This window comes from Carassius auratus, chromosome 44, assembly GCF_003368295.1.
Source record: "Carassius auratus strain Wakin chromosome 44, ASM336829v1, whole genome shotgun sequence".
NCBI classification, from domain to species: Eukaryota; Metazoa; Chordata; class Actinopteri; order Cypriniformes; family Cyprinidae; genus Carassius; species Carassius auratus.
In genome coordinates, this window is record NC_039286.1 from 7,499,948 (window position 1) to 7,522,174 (window position 22,227).

The 22,227-nt window shown below is 34.0% G+C and overlaps 1 protein-coding gene across 1 annotated transcript; it reads left to right on the forward strand.

Annotated features, from left to right (window-relative positions):
- The first annotated feature begins 16,969 nt into the window (after positions 1–16,969).
- LOC113061987 (cholecystokinin-like) lies at positions 16,970–20,119 on the forward strand. The gene is made up of 3 exons (XM_026231486.1): positions 16,970–17,003; positions 17,469–17,719; positions 19,625–20,119. The coding sequence occupies exons 2-3, from the start codon at positions 17,470–17,472 to the stop codon at positions 19,753–19,755; spliced, it is 381 nt and encodes a 126-aa protein (XP_026087271.1). The 5' UTR covers positions 16,970–17,003; position 17,469; the 3' UTR covers positions 19,756–20,119.
- Positions 20,120–22,227: the final 2,108 nt, after the last annotated feature.

Below are 22,227 nucleotides of genomic sequence, written 5' to 3' on the forward strand. Positions count from 1 at the left end.
GGGGGTAGCTTCAGTGTAGTGAAGCTTCATTTACTGTAGAGTAACTGGTAGCTTAGCACACTACATTTTCCAAGTAGCTTGCCCAACACTGTGGCAGAGATGTTCATGAGTCTTTAAGTTAGAGTCTGAATCAAGTCTTTCAATTTGAGTCAAGTCAATCCATTACCATGTTCAAAACATTTTTTCTGTAAACAAATTCTATAATAAGAGTCCTATCTACCATGATACATTAGAAAATATGTGACAAAGATGTTACAAAACCATACAAATAAATTATTTCTTTTTGAAGTCAGGAGTATTCAATTACAGTTCCAAGGCACAGCCTCTTCTTCCAAGAAGAGGTCTGGACATAATTATTATTATTTTATAATATTTTTTACATTAATTGTATTTTTACATTTAGATACATGTGAGGACATGTGACACAACTACTGTTTCTGTTCAGGCTTTTCATCCTGAAATCTATATTATTTTAATATTTGACTTAAAAGCATTATCTACTTAGAATGTTTACAATAATCAAAACGTCCTCATCTTGAGCAGAAAAGAAAGATAACCAGGAGGTTCAAAGTTCCAAGCCGTCTAACAATGTGTTTTATTCATGTCAAATATAATTTGTGTAAACTATACATTTTACCATATTATTCTCACAGGTGACCAGTCATTCATTTTTCTATTTTACAGGAGAAGTGGATTCATTTTTATGTAAATCTGACGACTCCTTGACTGCGTTGATGCGTAAACAAACATGAACTACGGCCCATTCTGACTTAACAATAAACTAATGTGATCATTATACAGCTATTTAAAAGACAAAATATACTAACTTACACATATTTGAGAATGACTGTCTATGAACGAATTTATGATCATTTTTTATGAAAATTAAAGGAACCTAAAAATAAAAAAAGCATATGAACATATGAACAAAATGCATTTAGCTCACTTGACATGCTGGGCAACCAGCAGTATTACACAACTTATCATTTTATTTAATGAGCAATGAGTAGTTTTTAAAAGTTTCAAAAGTTTCGTAAGTTTAAAAAAAAACTGAAAATATAAACTGAGAAATATTCCCTGGAACAACCAGTGTGACAGCTAGCTCCTCCAGTCACATATGTCTCAGTGATAAACACAAATAGCTGTTCACTGCTGTATAATGAAACATTTGTTTAAATTTTTTACAAGTAACTTTAATCTTATAAACAAAACAACGAGGTGCTCTAACATCTGTTACTAATACTATGAAATGTCACCATGTCCTCATGCATGACGTGTTCAATGCATTTCTTCCTGTTTCCTGTGTGCTTAATGATTATCCAGTCAATCCACCCTCTGTGTATTACAGGTGATTAATGACTAACAACTATTTCACTTGTTGACTTTACCTGATAGAGTCTTTATGCCAGTGTGACAACAACATCTTGAACCCACGATCGATACTGTTCTATGACAAAAGCTCTGGCGGTTCAGCCACCGAGACAAATCAGAATCTACACGCACTCTGAATCCGATAACTTAATATGCAGTTCGGCACTGCTTATTGAATAGTCCATTTCTATATTTGTTTTTCTGATCATAAATCTAATTTGTTGATATAGAAAGGGCGGACAGGAGATGGTGGTGATGGAAAAGAGGACATTCCACTGAAAATGCTGGGAGATGGAAAGATTAAGGGAATTTCAGATGCTCCAGGCATGGCTTAATTAAATACGTGTGGTGAGGGTACAGGTGCACATTAAGATGGCAAGAGACAAGCCATCTGCTGCTACTGCAAGACATGCCAGGGATGAAATATTCATAAGTAGACAAAAACACACACACATACAAACACTCATGCACTTTAATATGGCCAGACACTGGCTGACAGCCTCACATGCACTTACACACTTGTATAAGCACAGCAGAGTGTATAGATGTATGCATATGTAAGTCACTTGCACACACTCACAATTCACTTTACAAAGCTTCAAACCAACTGGTGTCTTGGGAAAAGGTTGTTTGACTTGTTTATGCACTTCACTATAAGTCCCTGCTGTGTCCAGAGCTTTATCTCATTTACATTTTAGTCAACAGCCAAGAATATCTGCCTCGTTTTAGCCTCTTTCAATTACACTCCAGTTGTGACATCGATAAGTTGAACCCTTCATTCACAGGTGACTGAACCTGAATCTGCAACTGAAAGGAATTCAGAGTAAAAATCTTGATCAAATCTGAACTTGTATAATGCCGGGAAACAAGCATAACCTTATTGGTTATGTCCTACCTGAATATCGGTTAAATGTTTGACTGACAGAGCTAGATTTGTTTAAATATACTGTGTGCATCCTGTCCAGAAAATCCTAAAAGAATGTGTACACGGCTCGTTTTGGGATTTATTTCATAATCTAGATCTAATCCTGAAGGCTCCTAATGGGATTCTTCTTCTTCAACAGAACACCAAAAATGTATTAATTAATTTTAGAAGACAAAGTTTGATACTTTCATTACTATTGGAACATGAAAAATAATTTCCCTCCCACTCTGATTCCAGTGTCTAGTAGCAAAACATTACTATGAATATAATAAAGGTAAAGTTTGGATAACACACAATATTAAATATGACTATCATGTAGGAATTTCAGTGTATTCAGTTTATTCCAGTAATTTTGTATATAATACTATTACTTTAAAATGTTTGGATTTTAAATTTGAATAAAGTAAAATTTGGAAATTTGGATAAAGATCCCATCAGGAATCCTAAACACATTACTTTATTATTATTATTATTATTATTATTATTATTATTATTATTATTATTATTATTATTGTTGTTGTTGTTGTTGTTGTTGTTGTTGTTGTTGTTGTTGCCCTAATAAAAGCAATACAGAAACATCAGGAACACTTCATGTGCCTGATTACATAATTAGCCACTAAATAAACACAATTCCCCAAGGGATAACACACTTCCCAATCAACTTCTGTCCTAACCACACACTTTCATCTTGATGAGAGCACCATTAGAGGATCCAAACAAGCAGATACAAGTCAATATGCTGCTGAGGAAAGTATCTTGTGCAATTAGAGACAGAGAGCAATCTGAAAACAGAGGCATTCAACTATATTATGCACTGAAAAATTTTTTTTAGCTGTAGATAAAGATTATTAGTCAGTCATTCTACTTCAAAATTTAATGTTTATGTCTGTTACCTGCCAATTATTTTGTTTTGATTATTTATGAAATATATTTGCAATTTCTGTGAAAATAGTTTCTACACGTTTAGAAAAATTAAAAAAATAAAATTCCCATGTAATTTGCATTTGCTAATGTGAAGTGCTGTGTACATAATGTAGCATTCTTTTTTCTTTAAGCTGATTAGATATTTGTTACAGTATCCTGATGCACATTATGCTGTGCAGTATTTACCTGAACCATAAAAATTATCTACAAAAGTTTCTCTGTCTCATTTGTGCTTTTGTTTTTGTTTTGTTGCTCGACACTTATTCAGAAATATCATAGAAAGTTTTAATGAACAGACATGTGTCTTGGGGGATTTGAAAATTAGATTTTGAATGTGACTCATACCAACAACAGGAAGAGATTATATTTGTATTTACTTGTTCTTGGCAGAACAGAATATGACATGTTTCCATCATTCCAGAGCAGGCTTTGAGTTCCATTATCAGACAGTATGTAACTTACTGGTTTCAGTAAGGGTGTCTGAAAAATGTCTCAAATTTGTCTTCAAAGTCATCCTGGTTGATTACACATTCCCTTGATTGCTTTTTTTTTTTTTTTTTTTGAGTTAAGGTGCGCATGCACACAGATGGTGACTTTGAAGATGGTTCATGGGTGTAGAGCTCTTTACACTCGGTTTATAATTATAAGTTTGTTGCTGAGTGATTTATGCTTTGGTGTGACAGCAGCTGGCAGATTCCCAAATTCTGACTAATAAAACTTACAAACAGTTTCTGTAAAATATGTGAAACATTTGGAACATCATACTGTCTGCAAACTCTTGCAACAAACCTCATTCTCATTTAGATATGAATAAAGGATTAATTTACATTGGTAATTTAAGATTATTCAACAGTGATCGTCAACTCCTTTACCGTAATACTGAATCTTCAGCATCTTGGCAAAAGAAAAGAAGCAAATTATGCAAATATTGTGAATTCACATTCTCTTTCTTGCTTGTTAAAAAAAATTAAAGACTAATTGCAAGAAGCAAACATCTTTTGTTTTCACAGACTGCACAAGTAAACAAACGTACCTGTACAACGCTACCAGAGTAGTGCAAATCATGCAAATCATGAAAACGCTTAACAGTGATCATGTTTAGTGAATCATAAATATTCAGCATGACGTGTAATCTAATTTATAAACAAATGGCTCTTATGAACTGGTTCTTTTTAGTGAATCAAAAACAGTCTGATTCCCAAATGAACAAGCCTGTTCTTTAAATTAAGACAAGTTACCAGTCTGAATCACTCTGATGAATCCTTCACTGATCTGAATCAACATCTGATTTACATAATGAGCTGTAAGTTATCCATATTTTCAGCGATGTCAGTATTATTACTGATCATTTATCTATACATAAACATGTCATATATGCATTTTCTACATTTATTATCATATACAGATATTCATATACAGCATGTATAATAGTTTTATAAATTATTTTATATATGATCTTTTGTATTTAACAAATAGGGCTACATCAAGTCAAGCATTGAATTATTTATCATAGATAACTGGCATACATTAGTTACAGGAGCAATGTTTTCAGTCATCTCGAACAATCAATTAATACACTTCCCTATGCACAGGAAAGCTGTGTGTGATAATGACTGTCATTCGTAATCTATTAAGCACTGGCCTTGATAAAGCTTACTATTCAAACACCAAGGGGCCAATTATCCTGAATAAGGGCCTATCACTTGTGTCAACAATGTATAATCGGTTTTGACATTGACATTTGTTTTGCTAGGTTGCCATTAATAATTGAAGCCTTTTACAGAAGAAGATTATGAACTATGGAATGAGAGAGACAAGAGGTGGGAAAGCAGGAGGTTTTATTTTATGAGATCTAGTGGATGAAGAGGAAGATGTGAGTATATAGCAGTAATTCCCTATAGGGTCTATAGAGTCTAAAAACATGTTTATCAGAGCCATTGGGCCCTTGGACAAAGTGGGAATGACATCATCTGATAAATATTTTTGGAGGACAGTTTAATTGCAAAATACTCAGAGTAATGTACATTAAACTTCACCGAGATATTTCAAGTTGGCATGAAAAATTTTAGTTGCAATTTCCCACAAACTCTTGCAAGGCTTTTAGATATTAATTGACTGTCGTCATTTATTCCATTAATTCACTGAAGACTGAAATACAATGAAACTCATTACAATGTCCATTTATACAGAAAACATCCTCATTTCATCTGTATTGAACTCACTTTAGATTTCCCACCCATCATTGCTGCAATGTTTTAGAAAAACGCTTATTTTTTTATCTAAAATAATCATACAACATTGTTTTATTCTGCAATCATTTCTCTTTTTTTTTTTTTGAATTCAGAATACATTTGGCTTGAAATGTCCATGATGTTTCCTACCAACCCCCCTTTTTTAAAGGAATATCAGATGTCTCAAGGAGCCAAGATTCATTCATTATTCAGCATATGCCTGTTGTATCATCCTTGCGTATCTGATTCACTCTCCCCTAAGAGCGCCCCTGGAACGAAGCCATTACCAGGTTGACATTCACACCAGTGATGGGGATTTCCTTCAATAAAATCAATACATCATAGAGAATGTGTTTTTCAGGGTGTTTTTAAACTATATATATCTAATGAAGATACGAGACTTTGATCGATTGATCACTGCAGAAATTGTAGAAGCAATTCAATTAAAAAAATCTTTCAGCTATTTTATGCCTTTTTATGCATTCTTTACCTTGTGTAGAGAAGTTTATGAACTGCTCTTAATAAGAGTCTCAGCATTATTGAGTCATTTATGTGCCAGATAAAGTCTCAGGGGGTGAAACTGTTGAGCAAGAGTTATTTATCGATTAAGGGTCTCACTAATAATCGATACTTATAAATGGAAGGATTCATCTCCAGTGAGACTGAATCCAGTGCACTTTAAGTATAGGCTGAACTTTCTCACATGGCCCAACTCTACAGGGGATTTCCTGCCCTGAATCACAGATCCAATACTGTAGCTTAAGAAATTCAAAATGTTCAAAATATGGATTATAATTAACAAGAGGAAAACCGACAGTGCAGATAAAAAGTGCAAATCTAAGCAGAAGAGCTGAATGAAGCAGAATACATGCAGAGTAATGCAATAACTCAATGCATTACAAATACAATGCATTGCCTTGAATACCTATATTGTTTACAGTCAATGAGTTTGTTAACCTTGTGTTTTGCTCTTGAGATCTCTGCTAACTGGTTGTGGACAGATATTGGCATGAGAGTGAGTCATGATTTGATCCACTTCACATTCTCCTCTAAAGTTTTCACTCAAGTGTTCCCTTTGTGTATACAGGCGCATCCCTTCATTATTATATCAAAAGCCTGATTAATTGAAAGCCCTTTGGAAACTCTAACACAATTGACTGTCATTTCTTTTATTAAAAAACAAGCATCAGCATCTGATTGTTGCCCAAATCCTACGCAAGCCCTTTCGCTGCCTGTCAGGTCAAACTTATTCAATTTGGGGGGTAATTCATCATAATGACACCGCAATTGTGATTTGGGAATAAACCTATTCACTGATTGTAATGGGAAAAGTACAGCTGAGGCATTATAGTTGATGTACTATCCTGAAATTGCACATACTATCACATGGATCCCCTATCAGGAACTTCTATAGACATTTGATGCTGGTATGTGGTTGGCAGGATTAAACACATGATTGATTGACACAAGAGCCAGAAGCATTTTTATTTTTATTAATTTATTAAATTGCTGCTGTTTTTTGAGTGCATTCATTCCCCAAATTCATAGCTATTTCTTGGGTCTCCAGATTTTTTTTTTTACAAATAGTTATATATAGACTATTGTATGCCATTACTTTTGAGCCAAACAAACTTATACTGTATATGTTAAAGTTAATGTGAAAACTGCAATGACAGGTAAAAACCTTACTTTATAATAAAGTATGGTAAGGTATTTTGCTTAGTTTTAAGTTTGAGTGGTAATACGGAGTTTGCCAAGGCTTTGCCAGATTCTTCCAAATGAAGGGGATGAGAATGTGCAAGGCTGTTTAGTTATATGCAGGATGCAATTTCCTAGTTTGACTTATGAAATTTATGTTATGTTTAATTCACTTATTTCAGGAACAACACGATTTTGGATTCTATTGCTCCACTGAAACTGAAATACCCTTTTTTTAAAGAGTTTTAAGACGGAAATGTAAGATGAGAGAAAATGGAAAAGGGACAAACAGCAAGTTTCTTATGAAATTTTGAGGGATTGTTTAGTTACTTATCAGCAATTTGTTAAGAATGCTAGGTCATTTTCTAATCTTATCTCATGCAATGCTGCAGATAGATACTGGAAATAGTTTTAGCACTATTAACAGGGTTTTAAACCCTATTACGACTTCATTTCCTGGGCCATCTCCTTTCATTTGTAATGATTTTTAAGAGGTTTTTATTAATAAGATTCAAAATATTCGCCTTAATATTGTGCATTCTGGGAATGTCTCTTTTGTTGATCATTGCAGTCATGTTACATTATCTAGTTTTGAGCCTTTGTCTATTTCTTGTCTAATGGACATTATTAGTCATTTGAAACCTGCATCGTGTTCCCTGGATCCAATTCCCACATCTTTAACAGTGGAAGTATTAGATGCCATTGGTCCATATTTTAAGTTTAAAATGAATAGTATTCTTATGTTCCATTTTGTTTCAAACATGATTTGATACAGCCTGTACTTAAATAGCCTACCCTTGTTCCAAAGGTTTCAGCTAAGGTTTTACCAGCTTATGTCAAAACTTCCTTTCCTTCTTAAACTCTCCTCCTTTTTAAAGAATAGTGACATATTAGACAAGTTTCAGGCCAGGTTCAGAGCTCAGTATAGTACAGAATCTGCTCTTTTGAAAGTGTTAAATGGTCTGTTACTAGCTGTTGACTCTGGGAAATGTGGAGTTTTGGTTTTTGGATCTAAGCCTGGCTTTCGATACTGATCAGCTTATTGAGCTGATTGGAGGATTATGCTGGTATTAGAGGAATGATCTTAAACTGGTTTCATCCTGTCTTAAAGGGAGATCTTTTTCTGTAGCTATAGTGTGAATTTTACCTCTGTCAATGCTGCATGTACTTGTGAAGTAGCGCAGGGTTTCATTTTAGGCCCTGTTTTGTTCTCCCTCTATTTTCTTCCTTTAGGCAAGATCTTTTGGAAGTATCAGATCTCATACCATTTTTATGCAGATGATATACAGCTTTATCTTCCAATGAACACAAATGAGAAAATATCTCTCTAGGTCTCTGGTTGATATTGGATTTGGATTTGGATTTGGATGGCGGATAATTTTTTATAGATAAATGTAAAAAAAAATCTAAAACCATTCTACACATAAATTGTAAGACTGAAGTGTTAGTTTTTGTACAGTCTGATTGTTCTGCTAACCTTTCCAAATTCTATAACTAAAACCCTAGGTTCAGAATTTGGGTGTTATTTTTGAGCCGGCTCTCAAATTTGATGGCAGATAAATTCAGTTATTAAATCTGTACTGTTTCAGGTTAGAATTAAATTTTTTATTTCCTTTAAGGATCTGGAAAAAAGTTTGGATTATTTTAATTCATTGTATTTAGGGATAACTCAGTCTTGCTTATCTCGCCTTCAGCGGTCCAAAATGCTGCAACCAGACAGGTACCAGAAAGAGAGAATGTATTACTGCAGTTTTGAATAGTTTACACTGACTTCCTATAAAGTTAAGAATTCAGTTTAAGGTATTGCTATTTGTGTACAAATCCATAATATGTTTGGCACCATCATACTTGTCCAACCTTCTCTCGTTCCATGAGACTACGCTTCTAAGGCCATCGGATACTTTATTGTTGTCTGTACCTATGACATGATTGAAACTCAAGGGACATTGTGCATTTTCAGTGGCAGCACCTATAACCTATAGGCTGTGAAAAAATTGACCATAGATTTATCTTTGTTACAAAATTGTGATTGTTTTATAGTGTTGTGTCATGTTCTTTATAAATCAAAACTACACTAAACCTTTTGTGAGTATCGCAATTCCTTTCATTAGCCAGAGGCTTCAATCAATATCACTGACTTCCTGCATCTTTTAAAGATCTTAACACCTCCTAGGATAATGGTTTTAATTAGATTCATCCTGCATCCCAACAATATAAAAAATATACAGGCTTAGGGATAAAGAGGGGAAAAAAATCTTTAAATAAATATTCAAACATTGCAGAGAAGGGAAACCTGTAATGTATTTTGTTTGGATGGTGGAGCTCAGCATTATTAAATATTCATAGATTGATAGATAGTGATACTTTATGAATCCCCTAGGGGAAACTCATGCAACCTCTCAGCAAACAAAGAGTTATTGTCATTGCAGAGATTTTCTGCTATTGTCATTGTACTCAACTCAAAGAAACTATCACAAATTATGAATTTAACCATGGGGAGTTCATAAAAAAAGTCTATAGAAGGCCAGTGAAGTACAAACTGTCTTTACAAGGCATCAGTGCTGTTTTTGATGTTTAAATTGTTCTTTGAGATGGTATGAAATGGTCAGTCATCTAAAGGATAGAATGAGTATATGCTGAGAGCAAAAGCTTCTAGTTGTATTTAATTCTTTGTTGAAATGTGCCTATTAATATTAACTCCGATTAGTGAAGATAAAATAAAATGATGTCCTCCAGAATCACAGAATCGATACTCTGCTTACCAAAAATACAACAGATATATGCAAGCAGCCCCTCAGGGACTGATAATTGTCAATCCATCCTCTCGTTAACTTGCTCTTTGCAATGCTGACGAGGAAGAGGACAGGTGCCTCTTTCAGCACAACCCAGCTGGCTCTTCAGTCCTAATTCATCCTGCTTCAAGTGATATTGGCCAAGCTAGAGGTAGACCACACAACAAAACACTGCAAAATAGGATGCCATTTCCTACCCAACACAAGGATAATTACAGTGGCGTCATTGTAATGTGGGTGCCTTTTCCTTTGGACCAAATTGGTGACAAAAGTGAACTAAATTAGTTTGTTCCCCTTATCAATGCAGATTTTATTATCACAAGCAAGTGCTTTGGCAATCTAAAAGTTAAACATGAATTCACCATGGAGGATCATTATCATTACAATCAATGAATCTTTAGGGTCTGTAAATGGAAAGGTAATATATTTTTTCTTATTTAAATCTAAGTGGGATTGTAAAGGTGACAGAGCATTGCACTTAAAAACATACATTTGTTTAGTTGTGAATTATTTATTGTTTACCAGAGGACACTCTATATAGTTTATCACAGTGACATCTGGCTGTGTGTGTGTGTGTGTCCTTGTGTGTTTTATTGTCACATTGAACTGTTGTTATCTTTATGCCTAGATCCTTCAGCTATTTGAGAGTTGCTATAGATTAAATGGTTAAATGTGACACTAATTTAGGTAAAGTACATTAACAAAGATTTTATATATATACAAAATGGTGCACTCATACTATTATAAATGTGAAAAAGTGCAACACACAATATGGTGGAATAGTGTCGCCTTATAAATAAGAGAGATTGCTAAATCCGACAAAGACTAGAATTCACAGTGTTGCCAACTACTTTTCACAGAAAGTTGCTAAAGGAATTTTTTTTTTCTAAAAGTTGGTAAATAACATTGTGATGTCATTGCGTGATGACATAATTGTGTAATCACGACGACATCAAATCTCAGAAAAAAAATAAATAGAAAAACTATATTTATATATGTCAGTTTAGATTTGTTGGTAAAATAAGTTGCATACATATATGCATGCACAATTTATTATGTTAATATAAAATCATTTTCTGTATTGTTTTTTTACCCGTATTTTAAATTACGCATTGTGTTTTTGGTTACATTGGATAATGGATAATGTCCTGGAAAATTACTAGTATCTTTACCATTTTTCTTACAGTGTACTAACAGAACAACACATTTTATCATAAATTAAAAATGTTTAAATTATTATTAATAAAATGAACAATTGCAAATAGCAGGTAACTTAATTCACATTTCTAAAATTTGCCAAATACATTTTTATAATGGCTAAATTTGTTGCTAGGTACTTTTGGAAAAAAGTTGCTAGGGTATCTAAAAAGTTGCTAAATTTAGCAACAAAATTGCTAAGTTGGCAACACTGTACCCAAGACGTGTCACACGCATTCGTTTTGAATGGGGAAAAATGCAATGCTTAACATGGCCTCTAAATCGCAGGAAGCCCCGCCTTCTGAGTGAAAGAGCCAATCGCTAATCAATAAAGTCACTTTAGCTGCCATAAAAGTCCCGGTTGCTATAGAAACAGTCAGCACTCTGAGACGTGCGCTCAGGACTGCGAAAGCACACTGGCTTGTCCACGCTGAAAAATAAGCTTTTTATAACACTATTTCAGCTAAAGAAACAACATTTATGACACAGTTGTTGTCAGATTTCATTGGTGATTTCAAATATAAACTGTAATCATAAGCTTAGTTAACAGTTTTGGAGAATTTGATGTTTCCCTGTTCAAAGAGATAGGAGCTGCACTTGCATGCCCAAGAGGCATTTCAAAGATGGCCACCGAGTGACATGACTTGCCTGCCGATCACTAATTGCAAAAACAAATACAGAAAATAATGATCTTTATGATAATGATCCCCCCCCCCCCCCCCACTGACCATATCACCCCTTTTATGTCTCCGCAGTCCTTTGCGTTCTCTTAAAAAACTAAAGAGCCCTTTAAATGGCTTGAAGAGCACAGTTTTCACAGTTCCTGTATTTAATGTTGAAAAGGGATGATTGGAAGGTATATGAAAGGGCTTGTACATTTCACAGCCACTGATATTATTTGCTACTTGCTAATGCTAGTTACAAATAGATGGTATTGAGGTAGGGACTTTGCCATTATACTGAGTATTTGATTGGACATCTCTGAATGAGAGTACTTGAGTCGTCAACATTTTAAGTCCATTTCCAATGAAAGAAAAGAGTGTATATGTTTAATCTACTAAATGTTCATTTTGCTAACTGGGAGTTCACTAGCATATGTTGGCTATGTCTACAAAACTCTTTTTGATTTCATAGATGTTGCATAAAGCATAAGTCTATCAATTTTGCTTGGTCTTCTCCCTTTCCAGCTAACATCTGTAAGTAACATGGACATTTTACTTGGTCTTTTCTGGTCTGAAATGTGGTAATTAAGTGACAGTATGTAATTACAGACAGAGAGAGGGTCAGCAGCAATGAGAGAAACAGCTTTAAATTACTCATTCAAGTGTGCAGTGGAAAGTTTAGCTGTCTTGTAAGAAGCATAGATTTACATAGGTCATCCTCAATTACTCTGGAATGATCTTTGGTAATGGCGCTGGTTTCATTTCTTTCCAGAAGACTGTGAGGTGAGCACAATTACATCTGCCGTTTAACCTCCTAAACCTCGATTTAGAATTGACCCTATCATGACAGACACAGATCAGAATAAAACATGATGAACATCAGTTAATGCGACAGGCAGAATTTCTGCATGGACTGCAGTAATTGTTGCAAACGAACCCGCTTGGAGAGAGACTGAAGTAATGATTTGCACAGCACTTGGTTTGACACGAAACAGCATTCTTTTTGACATTCTGATAGAAAATGTGTTTTTCTTCAGGTTGTTTTTTCAAAGAAGTGTCTTAGTTCAATTTAAAATACTTGATTTGTCCCCAAGGGGCAATTCACAAGGTCATGTTGAGTAACAAGCAATACACATAAAAAAAAAAAAAAAAAAAAAACATTGTACACAAAAAAGAAAAGAAAATGCTCACCAAGGTGACATTTATTTGATGAAATGTGATTATAATTTCAAATAACTTTTAAGTTTATTAACTGTGAAGGAAAAGCTAATTATCTTCAGTGTCACATGATCCTTCAGAAATCATTCTAAAATGCCTTGATGCATGACTGTGCTCGAGAAGCATTTCTTATTAACTACAACAATATTAGCATGTTTGATTAAGATTATTTCTGACTTTAGCAAAAGACCCGTCCATTAAATAGTTTTAGCCTTTTTGACATTTTTTATTAGGAGAAGAATAAAATTAGAACAGGAAATGAAGGGGAAAGAGACGTGATTGGAAGATGTTGCAAGCCAGATTCGAACTTCAGCCACAACCCTGATCTATAATAAATCCTCTTGAGGCTTGACTTTATTATGTAAGTGATGGAAGTGGGAAATTACTCTGGGCTAAAATTCAGTAGTCTTGATGACCTTCGCTATAAAAATCTCCTCATCAAACACAGGTTGCGAGTGGATCTAATGTGGGACCATCCTTCACACCTGGAGTTAAGAAGTCAAGCAAATTGAAGTACAGGTTGCCTTCACATTACGACGGGCTCCAATCACACGAACACCTCCCACACGCCAGCCAATCAATACTCATGCTTCACAGCACCTCCCACGCAAGTGTTCCTACACCGACCACGTAAATGTTTCACCCTGATAACCATAAGAAGAAGAGAGAAATAGAGAGAGGGAGAAAGAATGACAGACAGGTGGACTGAACAGAGATGTTTTTATTTACTGCCGTTTTCTGTGAAAACTAAAGTACCCCATGAGTACTTAAATTCTCACCTCATAAAAGCTTTAAAGAAGATGTCAAATATGAAAAAACAAAAGCTACAAAAAGGATGGGGTAGAAAGCCAAGAATAAGAGGGATGACAGACTCATTGTCATTTTGAAGCTTAGCAGCTTGATTCACACAAATTATAGTGAAACCGGTATTCTTCAGAGAAAGTAATATGGTGCAACATTAGAGATCAACTCTGATAACTCTGTCTTCCCATTACTATGCAAATGACAGGGATCAATTGTTATTGATCATGCAGGTTATCTCAAAATGAATCTGTTTGAATTTTTTTTTTTTTTTTTTTTTTGTCTGACACCACAGTCTCCATTCTGCCCACAAGGGTTTATTAAAGCAGTGTGACGGCAGAAGATGAAGAAGGAAGTCATAGAAGGATGACTCAAAAAGAGGGGGGAAATGAAGACAAACTAAAAAGAAATATTTATATATATTTATAAATATTTATACCATACTCATTGTGTGTGTGTGTGTGTGTGTGTGTATACTGTATATATATATATATATATATATATATATATATATATATATATATATATATATATATATATATATATATATATATATATATATATATATATATACAGTACAGACCAAAAGTTTGGAAACATTACTATTTTTAATGTTTTTGAAATATGTTTCTTCTGCTCATCAAGCCCGCATTTATTTGATCAAAAATACAGAAACATTTTTAATATTGTGATATATTATTACAATTCAAAATAATTGTTTTTAAATGTATAAATTATCATTTATTTCTGTGATGCAAACCTGAATTTTTAGGATCATTATCACATGATCCTTTAGAAATCATTCTAATATGATGATTCATTATCAAAGTTGGAAACAGTTCTGCTGTTATTTTTTCAGAACATGTGATACTTTTTTAGGATACTTTGATGAATAAAAAGTAAAAAAAAAAAAATTAAAAAAAGAAGCTATGTTTTTAAAATATAAATATTTTGTAATAACAATATACACTGCTGGTCAGTAATTTGGGGTCAGTATTTATTTGTCTTTTTTTTATAAAATCAATACTTTTATTCAGCAAGGATAAAAAGTGATAGTAAAGAAAATATATTATTAGAAAATATATTATTAGAAATATATATATTGTTAAAAATATAATTTTTATTTTTATTTTGAATAAATGCAGTTCTTTTTAACCTTTTATTCATTAAATATATTAGAAAGCAGAACTGTTTCCAACACTCATAAATCAGAATATTAGAATGATTTCTAAATGATCATGTGATAGACTGGATGTTACATGTCAGACTGAAGGCTGGAGTAATGATGCTGAAAATTCAGCTTTGCCTCACCGGAATAAATTATTTTTTAAAGTATATTCAAATGGAAAACTATTATTTTAAGTTGTAATAATATTTCACAATATTACTGTTTTTTTCTGTATTTTTGATCAAATAAATGCAGGCTTGATGAGCAGAAGAAACTTCTTTCAAAAACATAAAAAAAGTAATGTTTCCAAACTTTTGGTCTGTACTGTGTGTGTGTGTGTGTGTCAAGTCAAGTCAAGTCAAAGTTTATTTATATAGCACAAATTTAACACAACTGTAGCTGATCCAAATTGCTTTACAGTAAAACATGATTTAAAATAGAAAAGAGTGGAGATAAAAGCAAATATCATATACAACAGACCAATTATACATAAAACACCAACTATATATACATAAAAAAAAAAAAAAAAAAAATATATATATATATATATATATATATATATATATATATATATATATATATATATATATATATATATATATATATATACATAAACAGTATCACTCAAAAGCTAAGGTATAAAAATATGTCTTTAAGCTAGTTTTAAAAACATCCAGTGATGGAGAAGCCCTAATGCTCAAGGGTAGACCATTCCAGAGCTTTGGGGCAGCTACAGAGAAAGCTCGATCACCTTTTGATTTGCAGCGAGAACGAGGAACCAATAAAAGTAACTGATCTCCAGATCTTAATTGCCAGATCTTAATAACAGCTGTGTAAGGTTTTACAAGATCAGAAATGTAATCCGGGGCCGAGTTATGCAATGCTTTGTATGCAAAAAGAAGGATCTTAAAATCCATTCTAAATTTTATGGGAAGCCAATGCAATGAGGCAAGGACAGGGGAGATATGGTCTCTTTTTCTAGTTCCTGTCAGCAATCTAGCTGCCGAGTTTTGAACCATCTGTAAACGGGAAAGTGTAGATTGAGGTAGGCCAATATAGAGTGAATTGCAGTAGTCTAGTCGAGAGGAAATTAGTGCATGAATCACTACTTCAAGGTCTTTTCTAGAAAGAAAGTCTTTTACTTTTGCTACAGATCTAAGTTGGAAAAAGCTACTCTTCACAACTGCATTTATGTGCTTGTCAAATTGAAAAAGAGGGTCAAAGTAAAAAACCTAACTGTGTTTTGACAGAGTTGTGTGTGTGTGTGTGTGTATATATATATATATATATATATATATATATATGTATATATATATATATATATGTATATATATATATATATATATATATATATATATATATATATATATATATATATATATATATATATATATATATATATAAAGCTGTAAGTTACATAAAGAGTTACATAAAGTCAGTCAGACACCCACACCTGGACATCCAGAGGGTACAGGTGGGGCTGGAGCCATGATGGTGTCCACTTACCTACACAGGAATGACTGAAATGCAGCATATCTAACACACAGAAATGGCATACAAACTGCGTTTGGATGACCACCACATAGCCAGATTAGGGTTTAATTGGCTTCCTTTTCCCCATGATAATTGACCCTCAGTTGTTGCAGATTTTTACTAAAACTGCTATGCTGAGACTCCCTCACTGTCTTTGTCTGTGTAATTGAGTTTGGATTAAAGTATCGCCAAATTCAGAAAGAATGTCAATTAAAAGAGTTTGACTATAAAAATGAAATCATTTAAATTAAAAAAAAGCATTTTTTTCCAATTTTGTAGAAAAAGCAGATGCCAAAATAGAATGAAGCATATTATGTATATGCTTAAACACTTTCCATGTGCGTGCATGTCTGTGTACGTGTGTGAGTAAATGCATGTGTGTGCGTGTGTGTGCACGTCACAGCTGGGTATATAAGTGCTTCTCTCCCTCCTTCCTTAGAATACCCACTTCCATTCTCCTTCAAGCTCACAAAACAGAATAAGGTAAGAGATCCTATCTATCTATCTTTCTATCTATCCTTTAACTTTTCAAAGATTTAACATTCTTTCAATATTTTTGTATGAAATGTCAAACATTAGATTAACAGAAGATAATTTTAAACAATGCTTGATAACTTTCCTGTCTTTTGAAAAATTATTTACTTTAATACTTTTTATCTATGTAGACTTAAAATTGTCTTTCATCCTTTACACTGACTTGAAAAAAAGTCTTACAAGAATAGCTTATTTGTTACATCAAATAACTGTATTTTCCTAAATTAAATTGTAAGGCAGTAAAAACTAAAAATACATACATACATTCAATATAAAAAATATATATAATACAATTTAAAAAGAAAAAGTGTTAAATTGTAAGGCAGCAAGATAAGAATGAAACAGGCTTACTACAATGATTTCTTTGAACATGCTCGTTTCTCTCTCTGTTCCTCCTCTTGTTCACATTTGCAGGATGAACAGCGGGGTGTGCATGTGTGTGATCCTGGCTGCGCTTTCTGCCTCCTGTTTGGGTCTGCCGCGCTCCTCTTCACCTGACACTGATGACAGCCCTCTCCCCTCGCAGCTGGACGCCAGTTTAAGTGGGCACCACCGGGTCGTCCGCTCCACCAGCCTCACCATCAAACAGCAGCCAGAAGGCAACACAGACCCAGACACCCATGCCAACCTCAGCGAACTGCTGGCCAAACTCATCTCCAAAAAAGGTGAGAGACACTCTAACAACCAAACACATGATGAAGAAGAACCATTAACATCCTCAGTGACAGAAAGACCACAATTGTCTTGCAAACCAAAAAAGTAGCTTCAGCGAATGCTTCGTGTTTTGCACACTAACCAGGAGAGAAACAATGAATGAGTAAAACAGTGAAATCAACTCATACTGCAGTACGGACAGAAAGAAGAGCTGGAAAGAGAGGAAACAGACAAACTGATCAAGACTGATTTAATTCTGCTCTTTCTGTGTGTTTATTTCCATCTCTTCTGCTTTCTCTCTGTTTGACTTTTGCGCATTTTTTTCCATCGCAACATACATCATTGTTTGTGAATTGCAGTGTTATTTTGCCTTCATTTGAAAACTAGCCATGTGCTCAATGTTTTGCTTTAAAAATTGCTTAATTTTTTTCTATAAGTGCTGTGGCTAAACTGCAGTTTGGCTTCTTTTTTGATACACAAACACACACAAATACTCAAAAAGGAAGGTAAAAATGACAAACAAGCAGGTAAAATGATTATATGAAACTACAGGTTTCCGAATAATGAAAGGAAAACCTGTCAAGCACTATACAGTAGCTCCAGTTTGGAATTGCTGGCCATTGACAAACACAAACACAGCTGAGTGAAGCGTGTTTATACCCAAGGTGTACGAGGAGTGGCTATTTTTGGGTCAGGTGTGTACCATTAAATTGCATAACTCATTAGGGTGTATCCTATTCGAAGAGGATCTAACTATTATCATTCCTAATCACAGGGAAAGGGAATTGCACCTTTGAACATTCAAGCTCAGTGTGACATGACATATTTAACTGTAAACATGGACTGCCTGTAATGGGTGTGTGTGTGTGTGTGTGTGTGTGTGTGTGGGTGTGTGTGCGTGTGTGTGTGTGTGTGTGTGTGTGTGTGTGTGTGTGTGTGTGTGTGTGTGTGTGTGTGTGTGTGTGTGTGTGTGTGTGTGTGTGTGTGTGTGTGTGTGTGCGTGTGTGTGTGTGTGTAGATCAGGTTTTCTACACGTTATAGCAACCTCGTTATAAACATCCCCATAAGGCCCTCGATAAAAAAAAAAAGGGGAGCATTTATGGTCTCCAAAAGGAAAATTGTTTAATAAACAGATAAATTATGTCTAAGATGTGGAAAGGTTTTCTTCAAGACTTAGATTTTGGGGATAAGGTATATAATTAACCCAGCATAAAAAAAAAAAAAAAACCTGAACCATGATAGAACAACAAATCTGCATGTACGTGATGAAAACAATGGCATTCAGTGTGCATGGGGAACTAACTGATCCCATTAACGAGAGTCCTAGTTTCTCATTGCATTAGTTTTTCATTAAGCTTAGCTCTCTCTCTTTTAATAATTGTGAGAAGGAGGTGAAAACTAGCTAGAATGTAACGTGTGCTAAAATTCTCCCATCAGTTGCAAACACCTTGAAAACAGATTGAATGACACTTTACATGTTGTATGTAGCTGAAACAATGCCAAAACCTTGCCACACTATTACTATTAAAAATAATTCCTTCTCTACTATTACAGTTTACAGCAAGTCAAGAGAATCCTGAATGCTATTTTTGACACATCTAAAAAAGAAAAAACAAGTTCACATTGACATCTTTTTGAACCGTTTGTTTTGCCATTAACACAGTCAGTGGCAACTTCATTGATAGTTTGCCACCTAGAAAAAGGTTTTATGTAAGAGATGTTAGAAAGCAGTGTCTAACAGAGACGATTGAAAGACAAATTATTTAAACTGTAAGTGTTTGAATGGAACTAAATCCATAGATATAAAATCCACTTCCTTCTACTTCTTTAACTTTTTCATCACGTCACTTCTGGTTATTTATTTAGGAGGTTAGGAGATTTGTATTCATTTCTTTCTTTCTTTCTTTCTTTCATAGGCTCGGTTCGTCGTAACTCCTCCATGAACAACAGAGCAAACAGCATTAACCACCGGATAAAAGATCGGGATTATGTTGGCTGGATGGATTTTGGCCGCAGGAGTGCTGAGGAATATGAATATTCATCATAAAATCCATATAGACCATCTGGTTCCTCAACTACAAATAAAGAATATATTTATTACTACTACTGTTATTATTATTATAATGTACATTTGTTAAGAACCCAGTATAATGCAATATTCATAATGTAATATTAATTATTGATAATATGCCTAATGCCTAATTAATAATATGCCTAATTTTGCAAAAAAAAAGACAAAAAAAGTCTCAAAGTATTGTTGTTTTTCAGTTTTGTCTTTTTATTTGAGTTTATTTGTCACATATGTAGTGGGTTTTGCATAAAGAGAACCATTAAGCTGATGTGATTGTCAGAATTTCTTGAAACCACAATTTCCAATAAATCAGGTCAGCATTCAACTTTGGCCTTAAATCCCCCAGACTCTGGCAGTTTGTCCATCAAAACAACTTATAACCACAAGAACTCGCTTTTAATGGAAGGAAGTACTGGGAAAACAGCTTAAGTATTTGCGGCTCAAAGTGCAGTGTCATAAATCCTCTTTGCTTGAAAAGAAAGTAAAAATCGATAAATGAGTAAATGAATTAATGGAAGAAATGCTTTGAAGGAACATTAAGAGGAGAGAGTGGGAAAAAATCTGGTTCTAAAAGACCATTATTCAGATGTTACTTAGACTAAGACAAAGAAAGTTGAAAGAGATAGAAAACAGAGAGAGCAGAAGGTTTCTTATCCTTCAAGACATGCTCAAGGGACTTACTGAGCTTGATACAATGTCCAAGGATAAAGATTTCTGTTTCACAGGCAAACAGAGACGTCAATAGACTGGAAGACCATTAGATGCCTCTCTATATGATAACAGACCAAACATCAAGCTGCTGTGGATCTGGGATATGTCTTCAGACTGGTCAGCTGCCACACACACACACCTCACTGTCTATTACAATTAGGCAATATTTAATATGCCTGAGAGTTGGATAGAACTTTTATATTCAAAGCATCACCCTCTTCCTCCACTGACCATTAATAACGGTGAAATGCTAATTAGCTTAATCAAATACTGCCCAATAAGAACAAATGTTAATCACATCAAACCCTCAATTATAGATCTAATTCAACATCAAAGACATATTACATCACATTAGACCACCAGTGGATTGGACCTCAGCTTGTCATTATTCTAGTCAAATGGGAATCAAGTTATTGGAGTCAGGACTGTAGCTGGGCAGGAATATTGAACACAGGGGACAGGTAGAACTAGAGGTAGAACTTTTTCATTGGTTACATTCTTGTCCCTGTGTTAGCTTAACTTCTTGGCCTCATTTAAAACGATGAGCAATTGCATGTGTTATTTTGTGTCTGATTGGATGACGCAAATGGATGAACCAAAACATGTCTACTTATTTGTGACCAGAGATTAACATTCTCTGATGGACGTCTCAAGATATAATTGCAGATTTTTAGTTTTCTAAAACATCTCAGTGATTTATCAGACATTAATGGATTTGCCCCCGAGCCAATGGAAGATTCAATGCATTGCATAAAACAGAGCTGTAACCACCATCCACCATAGACACTGAAGAAGGTTGCAGTTTTAGTCACTTCCATGTTGGTTTCGCAAGAGAGACCAGAAGGTTTGCAGCTGCAGCTTGAATATGATTCGTAACTGTCAATGTGAGGGGACAAGAAAAAATATTAATGAAGCCGTTTTCATCATATATAGGCATATGAATAATAATGAATGAGCACATAGGCCTATTGTGAATTTGTTAAAGTAATAAAGTAACTTATTTAATAAAATGATTCATAAAACAAACATTAGTCGACAATTTGTTTACTTTGTTCACTGACAAAGATGAAAATGCAAATACTATCAATCAAAGCTGACATAGTTTTATATTGTTATCCGAATGTTTGGCCTTCCTCTTAAAATGCAAACATTAAAAAAAAAATGATACTTATTAATAGTATAGGTGTTATATTCATATTTAAAAGTCATAATTTAATTTAGGGAAAAAGGTTTTGTCTCCTGTGGCTAGAAGGTGCAGTGAATTTGAATACAGTTTTTACTATGAATGTTTTATTTTTTTTATCAGATGAATATACAGAATTCTAATTGTAATTTGACAGCCCTAGCACACATGCAGTTCAGTGATATATATACAGAATATATTTATATATATATATATATATATATATATATATATATATATATATATATATATATATATATATATATATATATATATATATATATATATATTGGGGGGGGGGGGGGTGGGACCTCTGTAATTTTAAAACCACAGCCCTGGTCATACCTGCTTTAGGATATTAAATGCTGATGTTTGGGCTGATTCGTCTTTGCGGGACATCTTTGTGGCTTATAAACAATAATCGAGTGCAAATAATTCCAGTCCTGTTACCATGGCAATTACCATGAAAACCATGACCATATCTTTTTTCTTTCAACAGTTAAAGAGGAGAGCATGTCTGAAGTACTAGACAAGAACTGAAAATTGGGTTAGAC

Bases quoted from the DNA above. Each gene is read 5' to 3' on its own strand.
- LOC113061987 (XM_026231486.1), top strand. From the start codon at position 17,470: ATGAACAGCGGGGTGTGCATGTGTGTGATCCTGGCTGCGCTTTCTGCC. The intron at 17,720-19,624 runs GTGAGAGACACT...TTTCTTTCATAG, and splicing joins CAAACTCATCTCCAAAAAAG to GCTCGGTTCGTCGTAACTCC.